General features: G+C 44.6%; 1 protein-coding gene across 5 annotated transcripts in view; it reads left to right on the top strand.

Annotated features, from left to right (window-relative positions):
• LOC146865911 (spindle assembly abnormal protein 6 homolog) overlaps positions 1-13,275 on the top strand; it is a 516,535-nt gene that overhangs the window by 464,425 nt on the left and 38,835 nt on the right. For 3 of the 5 annotated variants that reach the window (XM_085632841.1, XM_085632838.1, XM_085632839.1), the window contains one exon: positions 9,426-9,529. In XM_085632841.1, the coding sequence (XP_085488967.1) occupies positions 9,426-9,529 (104 nt within the window). Of the gene's footprint in view, positions 1-6,620; positions 6,777-9,425; positions 9,530-13,275 lie in introns of those variants that run through there. The other 2 variants (XM_085632837.1, XM_085632840.1) reach the window with 2 other exon arrangements.

Here is a 13,275-nt window from a genome sequence, read left to right as displayed (position 1 = left end):
AGTTTGAATACAGGTCTCTTGTCACTGACGCCGCCAAAACGTTGTATAGGGAACAGCAGGGTCGATTGTATGATGCCGGGGACAAGGCGGGAAAGTTGATTGCGTGGCTAGATAGGAAGGAGAGAGTGAACCGTGTGGTCCCGGAGCTGTGTGTTTCGGATGGAGTGTGTGTGACTGAGCCTGGTGAGATTGTGGAATGTTTCGCTGACCACCTCCGGGCCGTGTACTCCCCGGTGACTGATAGGGATGAAGAAGACTCTCGCCTTCTGCTGAGGGATATTGCTTTGCCCGGCCTGTCTGTCGAAGACCGTGAGCAGCTGGACGCCCCCTTGTCTGTAGATGAAATTGCAACGGCGATTCGGTCCCTTCGTTCGGGCAAGGCGATGGGCCCCAACGGGCTGCCTATTGAATTATATAAGTTACGCCCGGATAAACTAGCGCCCTTCCTCCGTCGTATGTTTCAGGAGTCCCTTGAGGCAGGCTCCCTTCCTGATGACCAACGTCTGGCAACGATAGTCGTGATCCCCAAGGACGGTAAGCCACGAGACCGCTGTGCCTCCTACAGGCCTATTTCGCTGCTAAATGCAGAGCCTAAAATCCTGGCGAAAGTCCTTGCCAACCGTTTATTGAGCGTCATCTGCGATTTGATTCATCCTGATCAATGCGGCTTCATCCCTCACCGTAACACCGCTCTTAACTTGCGGCGTCTTCACGGCGCCCTCGCCAGGGCGGAGTATCTCTCCGAACCGGCCGTGCTGGTTTCTTTAGACGCCACGATGGCCTTTGACACCATCGAGTGGCCATTTCTCTGGGCTGTCTTGACCAAATTCGGCTTTGGGGAGGGATTTCTTGGCTGGGTGAAGCTTCTTTACACGGGACCCATGGCTCAGGTGGTGGTTAATGGGCGGGTCTCTCGGCCCTTCGCTCTCGGTAGGGGTACTAGGCAGGGGTGCCCGTTGTCCCCTCTGCTCTTTGCTCTTGCCTTGGAGCCGCTCGCTGCTTGGCTCCGCTGGGAGCCCTCGATCAGAGGGATCCGTTGGGCCCCGGGCTTCGAGGATCGGGTCTCGTTGTATGCGGACGATATTCTCCTGTATCTCACCTCGCCGCGGCAGTCGCTTAATGTTCTCTTCGATGTTCTGACTTCCTTTGGGAGAAATTCGGGTCTAACGATCAACTGGTCTAAATCCTGTGTCTATCCTATCTCCGGTGACCCTCCTCTCTTGCCGCCTCGGCTTCCGATCCAGTTATCTCTGTCCGGCTTTAAATACCTGGGAATATACGTCTCGATGGACCCGGTGGCTCGCTATGAGCAGAATCTCCTGCTTCCACTTCGGCGTTTGAGGGAGGACACGGCTCGGTGGTGTAAGCTGCCCTTGTCCCCGCTGGGTCGGGCAGCACTGTTTAAAATGATGTCTCTTCCCAGATTTCTCTATGCACTTCAGAACTCCTTCGATGTTATTCCTGTGTCCTACTTTCGGGAGGTGGAGAGCCTGCAGAGGAGATTGGTGTGGGACGGACGGGCGCGTATCGCTCTGGCAAAGCTTACTCTCCCCTGGTACGACGGGGGCATCGCGCTTCCCGACATTCGCAGGTATTATTGGGCCTCACAGCTGTCGGCCATTAACCATGCCACGTATGCGCCTGGCTTGAATCCGGCGTATGAGATGGATAAATTCCTGCTTCCCGGCGGCAACTATAACAGGGCACTCTACTCCAGCTCGGCTGGACGGACCCTTACGGGCCCTACTAAGATTGCGGTACGGATCTGGAAGGCGGCCAATGTAGCCTTGGGCTGGAGTGAGCGTTTAACATGTGCTACTCCTCTGTTTGCCTCCGACCGCCTGGGAAGCCTTTGGACAACGAAGGGGTTTGAACGTTGGGACACGATTGGTATTAGTAGAGTGGGAGACTTATGGATTAAGGGTGCTGTTAAAACATTCGCGGCGCTCCAGAGCGAATACGAACTTACGGAAAGGGAGTTCTTCCGCTACGCCCAGATTCGGCATGCCCTGCTCTCTGTTTTTGGGGAGGGGACCAATATCCCGGCTTCTTCGCCCCTCGAGGACCGCATACTCGACGGTCATGTCCCCGACAGTACTATTTCATTAATTTATAAAAAACTTATTAATAATCGGGCTGACCTCTTGGTGCGCCTCCGGGAGGCGTGGACGGGGGATGGGGTGGAGCTGGACGACGAGGACTGGCAGTCCGCACTGTCGTCCCCCAAGGAAGTGGCCATTCCAGCCCGTCTCCGCCTGGTCCAACTTAAGATTCTCCACCGGGTGTATGTGACGGGTCCCCGTCTGGTCTCGATGGGATTTTCTGAAGACGGGCTCTGTAAGCGGGGATGTGGACTCAGAGCCACCTTTCTCCATATCCTTTGGGAGTGTCGCGAGGTGGCGGAATACTGGCGTCGGGTTCATGTGATCATGGGACAAGTCACCGGGGTAGTGCTGCTGCCGGAGGTGCGTCGCTGTGTCCTGAATGTGTGGGAGCCCAATGATTATAACGCGGCTCAGACTCGGTGGGCGGCCCTGGGGAACATGATTGCCAAGAGAGATATAGCGCAGCTTTGGGGTTCCCAGCGGCCTCCCACCGTGTCCGTATGGAAGGAGAACATGGACTGGTGCATGTTCAGGGAGAAGACCGTGTATGTGGCTCGTGGCAAACCGGGGGCATGGGGTAGAATCTGGGGGCAATGGAACGCGTATCGTGGGGGTATCTGTGTTCCCCCCCTAGTGGCCACCGATATTGCCTTGTCCCCCTGACCCTTGATGGTTCCCTGCGACTTTTGGGATAATCGAATATGGACGTTCCTCTCCCGTGACCCCCCCCCCCGACCTATCATTACTCCTTCCTTTTAGTAGTTATTTGAAGGTCAGAAGTAGAGTCCCCCGGATATAGCCAGACCCACATTTTTTGCGCTTACGCCTCGCCTTTTGTTTTTATTTGTTATTTATGTTAAACCTATGTATCCTGCTTCCCGAGGACTATCCGGAGTCATGTACGGGGCTGGACCCCGGGAGTCGACTACTGCCTTAACCTCTGTATGATCCTTCCCGAATCTAGCGGCCGGCCCTGGTGGTTGTAGGCCCATGCTTGTAATTGATTTATTGTTCAATAAAAATTTTCAAAAAAAAAAAAAAAGAGCATTGAAATAAAAGTATGTTTATTTATTTATTTGAAAAGTTTTATATAGCGCTGGCTAGACTCGTGAGTATCAGAGCGTTTTACAAGAGCTGAAACAGTCCAAGAAAGAATGTTGTTCATTGGTTTACACAGCTGTGTCCTTCATAATGACAACAGGACCTTGGTCCGAGGTGTTGAATATAACAGTCTGCCAGAGTTCATGTAATCACCAAAAAAGAAAAAAAAGAAAATTCAAAGCAGTACAGAAAATAATGGATTTAATACCATCACTTTGATGGTTTTCTTCTTAACTGGCATTTGATTGGGCAGGAGTTGTCTCGCCTATGAAGTAGTTCCATGCCCATCACTGATGGAGACATAGTTAAGGCAGACTCCATGTCATATACTGTAAGAAGGTGCTCTGCATGGTGTAGCTCTCTGACAAAAACAATAGGAAGGAGCTTTACATTGTGAACTCTTACCATTACCATAGAAAGGAGATTTACACCTTGAACTCTTACAAAAGCAATAGGAAGGGTTTTTGTTATTATGAACTCTTCTGTACAAGCACAAACGAGGTGTTGTTTTGTGAACGCATTGAAAACACCTTAGGAAGGGCATTATATTTAACACTGAGATGCTTTCTTTCCTAGATATCTAGATTAGAATGGGCTAGAAATGTCACCTTCTCATTATGAAGATTTAAAATGTTTATTATTTAGATTTGTGTAAACAGGTTACATATTATTTTTAAAAATGAAAGTAAAACCATTGACTGGACACCAATTTTATAAGTGGTGTTGTATGTTTTGTGGAGGTCTGATTTCCTAAACCAGACCCCTCCCTGTTTAAGCCCTGGGTTGTATTGGCGCGTTAACCCTCTGGGTGAAGAGGCAAAGTGATGTGCTTCTACTCATTTTGAGTCCATTAGTATTGTGCTTCCACAACTTTGGTTCGATACCCTTGTTGATTATCTTCTTCATTAGTATTTGTTTGGGCAGCATTTGCTAGCCAGCTTCTGAACTTGGTCCACTGTGCATAAATAATTGAGATATTGTTAATGCAGATAGATCCAGTGTCAGACAGAGTAGCAACAGACTTTGCAATGTGACAAATACCACAGGAAAGGAGTTTGATATTGTTAACTGTCTGATGAATGCAGCAGAAAGGGGTTTTACTTTGGGAACTCTATGACAAACACAGTAGAAAGGGACTTTACATCCAGATGGGGCGAGCTTTTTGCAGAAATCTCTAGTTTAGGAGGGGCTAATGAAATCTGGTTTTCACTGTGTGCATTTGTAATGTTATGTTTAGTAATTAATTGTTTGTGAATTAGAGTACCTTTTCTTTTAAAAAGTAAACATACTGACTGAACATTCATTTATTAGTTTTTATTGTGTTCTTTGTTGAATTCAGAGTTTCTAACCCACACCACTGCCTTGAGAAACTCCCTGGACTGTTTTCCTGTGCTCCCAGAGGGTCATGTGCTACAGGGGTGTACTTGGTGTTGATTTTGGGTAAATTATTAAGGTGGCCCTAGGACATCAGAAATGAGTCTCCAATTATCATAATTGGAGCCCTGTAATCAGTATACTGACCCGACCTCCGAAACCAGTTCCACAATGACCTACAATGGAAATGCATTGTTATCCACACCCCCAGATTAAAACTGCCCTGCTAGTGTCCAGCTCCCCAAACTCCAACAACTATGGGGCTAATCACCCCTAAAAAACAGCCCTAGCTTATTATGGCAGATTTGTCAGCTGCAGCAAGGCCGATTCAACACTCGATGATGTGCTGTAGATTCACTAATCCTAAAATGGCTGCCATACCCAAACATGACACAGCAACAAATTGAGTGTGCTTATAGGTGGTGTGTATTGCAGTAAACATCAGAGCCGCTGTAGTAGGCTCCCTAGCTCTCACCCTTCAGTGATCATGCTGTATAATATTTTGACAGCATCGGTATAGTACGCTTCGGTGAATGTTGGAGTCAGTGATCTTCGAGGGCGGTGGCAGTGGTGGATTGGTGATTGTAGCCTGCCAGCTATCAATGGGCTGAGGTTCTTGGAACTAAGCAAATGGATGGTCTGTGTCCGTTAATGCCTCGATCCTTCCCAAAATTCTTTAACAACCTCATTAAGGAAGCAAATGATCAGAAAAAACAGAGTACACAGCATGTCTTCAGACAGCCTCAATGAAAACACACAGGGGAGCTCTTAAAGCCCTGATAGTAGAAAAGCGACGCACGCTAAGTACAGGTGGCCTTCTCACATGCGTCACAGAGGATCAATCAAACACTACTTGAAGCACCTTACACCCATAACATACTAGCAGTGTCTGTCTACCGATAGACCTACCCTATCAAGCAAAGTAACAATCGCACTCTAGTAGACGCACACTCACTCTCCTATCAGTAGCAGTGTGACACTACTGACATCTTTCTCGCTTGCCTCACAGAGTTTCAGTTTCACACCACCGATGGCACTCACACCTCTCACACCCTAGCCAAGGGCCGGACAGACCTTTTATTGGACCAGGCTGGGCTGCAGGTCTTGGAAGCCGGGTTTGAAGCCCAGGAACAGCAGGCGTCTATCGCTGTTGACGAAACAGCGATTTCACTGTATATGTGATTCCTCTTCGTCTCCAGATGTTTCGCTCATGTTGTTATAATTACCTAAATAACTTAGAAATCTGTTTACGCAGCTTAGCAGCTCCGGGCGCCGCTCTGATGAGGCTCCTTTAGAAATCTCCCGGTGTGATGTGTGCTCTACATGTTAAATGTCATTCATTCAGGAAAGACAACTAAAGGAAGGAACGGCTCTTCGAAAACGTGAATGTGTTTTATAAACTGCATAATGTAGTGAATAAAGTGTCATTCCAGCGTGAAGTGGGAAGGAAATGCAGTGCTACTTCCGTGCCGTTTTCTCTGGTGAACCAATTTTATAGCACTTGCATGCCGTAATTTTGTCCTCTGTTAGGCAGAAATGCCCCTATTTTGTCCTTAGCACAATGCATGGTGAGCAGAAATGTAGTCATAAAGATTATTTTATTCCGTAAGGCTCACATTCTCTGCTTTTCCCATGTTTTGATGCTTTAGATCTGTTTTAGCTTAGCAGAAATAATGCATGTGTACAAACTGAAACCAAATCTGCAAACACTTGATGATCTCTAAATCCGTGCCTGCCCTCATCGAATCAAATTTGTTTGAAGCCTAATTATAATTATGGAGTGTCTCTGGTGTCCCAAGGTGTACAAATTGGAAATCCCACAACATTCCAAACCGAGCACTGAAATCAGAGTAAATGTTGTGCTTATTGGCATCATTGACCTGGAGGACACCAGATCCATCTTTGTCAGTTTCAACCAGAATGCAGATCCATTGCATGAGCTCACCCGGCCCATGTAGAGGTACTTAAGAATGAGAGCTTTACGTTGTGTTCTGTCTGCTCTTTCGCTCTGTATAAAGAGATGCTATCCTTGTTTTTCAGCCTTCCTTTCTGCCCTATCAAGAGGCTTGCTTTACCCCAGCAAACTCCCAGCCCGCTGGCTCTGCTCTTGCATCAGATTACTCAAAGCACTTTGCTCCTTCACTAAGAATGAATGCGCTGTCGTTGGGCAACAGGTCTGCCAGATTCCGCCAACAGGCATGCACTTTTTGTTTCATATTTTCTCACACTAAGTCATGTTTTGTTCCTGTGAATCACATTATTTGCAAAATGCTAAAGATGTACCATGTGCTTTGTCATTTTTATTTTACTTCAAAGAAGAGGAACTACATAACCCCCATCACCCTCAATTATTGCAGTGCGAGTAGTTACTCCTGTAAGGGGCAACCAATGCGGCCTCACACAGCAGGACATTGGTGGCCACTAGATAATGCTTGCATTCCCGTCTGAAATAGTTCATATTACAGGTGTCTCACATTTTAAATGGACATTTCCACAACATATTGCCAGAAGAATGATGAGTTTAATCCTCAGTTGCACATTCTTGCTTTTTGTAGTCTCAGTGCTGTTTGCTGATCTTTTTTCAGATACGCAAGTACTTGGACACAGTTACATCTGCCTAATCTAAGAATTGCCGATTAAAATAACACTTAGCTCTGGAAGAGAGAATGATTCTGCACATCTGTCATTTAGGACCTTATTATGAATCTGGTGGTGTGGCAGCGGCGTGCCATGCCAGTTCCCCTCTGCCACACCGCCAAACCATTACAGAGACTGTCTGCTGGATTCCGACTGGAATCCAGGTCGGGCAGTCCTGCGGCAGCTGGCTCACAGTGGTGTTGTGCTAAGGCTATTATGTGAGCCTTATCATGGCACTTCAGTGGGAACGCCATTGCACGTTCCGTAGTCCATGCCATGCAGGAGGTGGGGAGGCGTGCATACGGGGGCACATCATGTGCCCCCTGTATGCATCCGCTGGTGCAGAGCCAACAGGTGGCCCTGTAGGGCCCCCTTGGTTTCCTCACCACCACACTTTTCATGGCAGGCTCACAGCCATGAAAACTGTGGTAGTGAGGCAGCTCGTAATATGCTTGGCGGTGCCGCAGCAGCACCACCAGCATATTATGGCCTTAGACTGCTGTGCCACCACCAAGGAATCTCAGATCCTCGCCGGTAGTTGTGTTCCAGTGGCAGTCTGACCGCCATAGTCGTAATATGGCCGGTAGACCACCAGTATGGTTGTCCACGGACTGCCACCACGACTACGGTGGTCCGTTGTAATAATGTCATTAATTTTGTCTTTATTCTTGGCTTGAAGAAACATTTGTCGGCTGCACTGCCCAATCGTAGTAATTTAAATGGAAATCATTACTCGTTAATAATAGCATAGCTGGATGCGAAATACCTGGCCGTTGAAATATTTTCAGTTGGCAAGTATGTTTTTTTAAGATGCCTTTTTTTAATTTCACAACTTTTAAACTGATTTTTAGTGCGTGTTATAAGCTTGCCAACTCATTTAATATCTGGGTTTAGACTAAAATACCATTATGTAATCACCACAGTCAGGTACAGAGTAATTTATTTGGTTAAACCGGTGTGGTATGTCATATTTGGAAACACTGGTAGCTTGCGGCAGGAGTGTTGAGATCGTGCTGACAGTAGAATAGCATGCAACTTGTCAAGTGCGGTAATATTTGTTTCTTGCCAAAAGGAAAATGAAACGCTTTATAAAACTTAAAATAAATTAATAGCATCCTTTTCTTAATCTGTCTTTCTCCATCCTCAGTGGTCCCATTTTTATATGGCTGGATGTGCATACGCATTGGCGTTAGCGAAGTAGCTGGCTGTTTTTTTAAGGTGCTGTTTGTGTACCACACACATTGTGACACACTAGCTTACTAGTGCACCAGCATTTCCAATCAGCACTAAAAGCAGTGGACAGCAATTCACTGTTAGGACGTTGACAACAGACTGCCATTTGATGTGGAATGATGGTGGGCAGTAGATGATGGGCTCTTAAACATAGGACCAACCTTGTTTCAAGTTAAATCAATTACTTAACTAACAGGGGATTTAAATGAAACAAGACCTAAAGGATCCAGATAGAAATGCTTCCTCGGAAAACGAAAGACAGTAACCAAGGGAGCAGCAACGCTGTGATAAAAGTGATTACAAGTAAATTCAGTAGTGTCAAAACTGCAGAAACGTGAAGCAGAAAAACAAAGAACACAGACCCCAGGCGAGCAAAGTGAGACAGTTGGGATACTATCGAGTCCAGAGTGGTCCTCCTTAGAGAAGTGGAGGTACAAAGCACAAATAAGTGATATAGAACCTTCCATTACACTTTCTTCAGATGTCAGGACCCAGTGACTTGCAGTGCGGGGTGTGTAATCCTTTAACCCCTTCTGCTCCAAGTAAAAATTGTATTCATTCGATTGGTCATATAATCTGCATACCTACAAGACATGTGTGACTACCAGGGCGAATCCTACACTTTGAGGTTCAAAAAGGGAGTAGGGTGGACACACAAAGGGGTGCAAATAGAGAAACTACTATCTACTTGTTGCACTGTAATAAACTGAGGAACAATTAAGAATAAGCTGAAAAGGAACAACACAGAACTGGTGGAACTTCAGTGACTGAACCTGGTAATATAAAGGGCAGCATGTCTGATATTCACTTTACAATATTTCAGGTGTGTTGATGGTCTGTCTGTATTTCATTGTTGATGTATATGCATTTTCAAGCAGAAATGTAGGTGAGATTACACAGCACATTCTTCAAATGGTTTTATTCTTCTAAATTTGTGTAACTTGTTTCATTGTATTTTTACACTTTTTTTAATAGGTCCGGTTCAACTTGTCGTCGAATACCAACAGCAGTCCATCCACTGAAGCAAGGTTTATTCCAACAACATCTACGCCTGTAGCCCCACCTACCTCAGATCACGTGTATGTTTTATTTTCGTGCTTGCTTGTATTTTGAAACAGTAAAATTCAGCAGTACATCACAGGACGCTCCTATAGAAATTCTATGTGCCCTAACAAAGCATGTTTTGCTAAACAAAATAGGGGTTGCTAGTATAAAACCCTATTAACAATGTACAGAAAGGAAATTGCAATATACAAATGGATTTGTGACTCCTAATTTTACAAATTGCAACTCATTCCGAATTGCTTAAGAGTAAGGAGTCAAAAATGGACGTCTGCCTTCCTAGCGATGTGTACAAGTGGATTGCTATCGCGGTTATGCATATACTGCCATTGTTTATAATGACAAGCTTGTTCTTTTAAAGGATAAGGGTAGTAATATCGACGTTAGTGGAGCTGGGATGCTATAAACCATACCGAATTTCATATTTGCATTGACATGGTTTAGTACAGCTGCTGCAGTTGAAAAATATTTTTGATTTGCTTTCCACATGCTGCAAAAAAGTAGCATCTGCCATACAAACTGGGAAAGGGGCATCACGTCCCTGGTTGAGCTTGGTGCTGTTCATAACAAATCTAGAACATATTGTGCAGCTTAAACAGGATTATCCATTCAAGCAGCATTGCATTTCATTGCTGTTTCTGTCCTCTCGTTGGATTAGGCACCACTCAGGCTTCAAGCAAAATTAAATGTTTAATGTGGGGAAACAGCCTTTAGAATGCAGCCATTACCACGTAATACCATTACCATGCATCAATTACAACGCATATGCGTTTACCATGCATGCCTTTAGCACACAGAATTTTACAACACATATGCCTTTACCGCGAATGCCTTCACAACTAAAATGCAAGTATTTTGCAGGTAAGTATAAAGCCTTTATATATGTGTGTATAAATATCTCTCTCTCTCTCTCTCTCTCTCTCTCTCTCTGTATATATATATATATATATATATATATATCACTCAAATTTTGCCCATGCAAACAAAGGCGCACTCCTCCAGCTGGTAAGTATACAACTTTATTTTTCACAGGAGCAGGGTTCCAGCGCCGTTCTTCTGTCCATTAGCCTAACGCATTTCAGAGCGTTCTCGCTCTTTCATCAGAGGCATTTAAAAAGCACTTACATGTTTCAGGCACCCACAGTTCCCTGCGTGTTATTTTCGGTATTTATGGCCTCCGGTGTGCCATGTTGAGTAACTTCTATTCCGATGCATGCCGGAACTTGTAGTTTCATTTCACGCCTCAATCCAAACCTCCAGTGGTTAAGTGCATTTAAACCAGTTCCATGGACCATTTACAGCCCTCAGTGGGCCCCAGAACTGAAAACTTGTTCCATTAGTTTAAAGACCAGCTGCGCCGTGTTCAGAGTCCCGAGCAGTTCAGCTCTGACGATCCCTTTTTAAATTTAAGGGCAGCGCGACCTTTCACGGCTGGACCTGCCGAGTAACACATCACTCAAATTTTGCCCATGCAAACAAAGGCGCACTCCTCCAGCTGGTAAGTATACAACTTTATTTTTCACAGGAGCAGGGTTCCAGCGCCGTTCTTCTGTCCATTAGCCTAACACATTTCAGAGCGTTCTCACTCTTTCATCAGAGGCATTTAAAAAGCACTTACATGTTTCAATTCAGGCACCCACAGTTCCCTGCGTGTTATTTTCGGCATTTATGGCCTCCGGTGTGCCATGTTGAGTAACTTCTATTCCGATGCATGCCGGAACTTGTAGTTTCATTTCACGCCTCAATTCAAACCTCCAGTGGTTAAGTGCATTTAAATCAGTTCCATGGACCTGTAAATGGTTCAGAAACCTATAAATGAAAGGCTCTGATTAGAGAGTAAAATGCATAGGCATGAAGCCTTAGCAGTCAAGCATTTAAATATTTAATCTCCCTTTCCCAGCAACCAATCAGTTTTCAGCAAACCCTGGGGGCAGGTAGACTCCCTAGTTTCTCACGTCTTCACAATACTCGATGAAAGTATGTATTTGAGTAGATACATTTGATCAAATCTTCTGGTTCAGACAGCTCTTCTCATGAGTTGCGTTCCCCGCCATTTCCTCTCCTCTTGATGAGAACCTCAATATCAGTTGTCTGATACATAACAAATGCCAATTCACTAGCTAACAGAAGGCTTGATGAGTTACATTTGCAGAGGACGAGACTAAACATCTCATGTAAGACAAACGTTTAATGCAAAAATAGGCTCTTAACCCTAATTTGTGAAGTTGACACTTAATGTGGCATCAGTAGTCGGACTAACATAAGTCAAGTCAATATATTAATTTATTCATCTGCTTTTAATGCCTATGTGTGATTACATACTACATTTTTTATATTTAACATGTGTGTCTTATTCAACATTAAATTAGCTCTTTTCAGTTAAATACGTTTAGTTTCCAAAATGAGGAAATTCGCTCTATCATCTTCTTTGGATTCCTTTCATTCACTAAAAAAAGTTTGCCTTCACTAAATGCAAATCAATTTTGTATCTTGAATGAAAAGTGCTAATATGTTTTCTGTGGATTATGATGGAGGAGATGTGACTTGGTGGCTAGAACTGCGGACTTGACATCCTGTGGTTGTGGGCAAATCAGTTAGTCCCCCTGTTCCTAAAAAAATGGGTAACACCTGCTTCTGTTGTAAGCCACTCTCTTGCCCATGGGCCAAGGTAAAATGTTTAAGAAAATGAAAGCAAGGTCTTTAAAGCACAATAATTTCAATTAAAGATTTTTTGGTGAGGGTCTTATACGGTAAAAATAATGTAGGATGGTTTTGTAACAACCCTTGTGATTTCATATATTAGTATGTACATTTGCGAGAAAAATAATTCCTATCTCTTGACTATAATTCTACAGACATGTATATAATATTTACACACAGGAGTCCTCTTCGGCTCACTGATTCAGTTTGTGACATTAAAATTGAAAAGGTGATATTAGCAACTATCAACACGTGGGATTTTTTTCACAAGGGGTTTGGATTGACATCACAACAAAATGAAAAACATTGAGCTGTCACTGATACCACTTAGAATCCTAAATGTGGAAGGCATCCCTGTTGTTGATAGCTACCTGTGTATCATTTTATGTTACCCATGGCTCCCTGGTACCAACTATCAACACGTGGGACTTTTTTCGCAAGGGGTTTGGATTGACATCACAACAAAATGAAAAACATTGAGCTGTCACTGATACCACTTAGAATCCTAAATGTGGAAGGCATCCCTGTTGTTGATAGCTACCTGTGTATCATTTTATGTTACCCATGGCTCCCTGGTACCAACTATCAACACGTGGGACTTTTTTCGCAAGGGGTTTGGATTGACATCACAACAAAATGAAAAACATTGAGCTGTCACTGATACCACTTAGAATCCTAAATATGGAAGGCATCCCTGTTGTTGATAGCTACCTGTGTATCATTTTATGTTACCCATGGCTCCCTGGTACCTATATTTGTGGAGGCCTCTGTTTTAGGATTTGTGAGGCCTGACATATTTCTTGGGGGAGTGGCTATTGCCTTTTACCTCTGATATGAAGTGGCTACAGGCCTGGCCTATTTTCTTAATGTATAATTGTTTTAGAGATGTGCAATTTTCTTTTGCTGTCTCCTTTGAGGGTTTTGGAAGGAGAGAAGGTGGCTGCCATGGTTGTTGTGGGAAGAAGTTTGTGCAATAGCACTAGGCAGAATATTCTACTGGGAGAAGGAAGGGGATGTAGCAAAGTGAGGCTGCTAGCGTTACCACCGGCTGTCTTTGTTGCAA

The sequence above is a fragment of the Triturus cristatus genome, chromosome 2_1 (assembly GCF_964204655.1).
Source record: "Triturus cristatus chromosome 2_1, aTriCri1.1, whole genome shotgun sequence".
In the NCBI taxonomy this organism is placed as follows: domain Eukaryota; kingdom Metazoa; phylum Chordata; class Amphibia; order Caudata; family Salamandridae; genus Triturus; species Triturus cristatus.
This window is presented reverse-complemented; position numbering and strand designations above follow the sequence as displayed.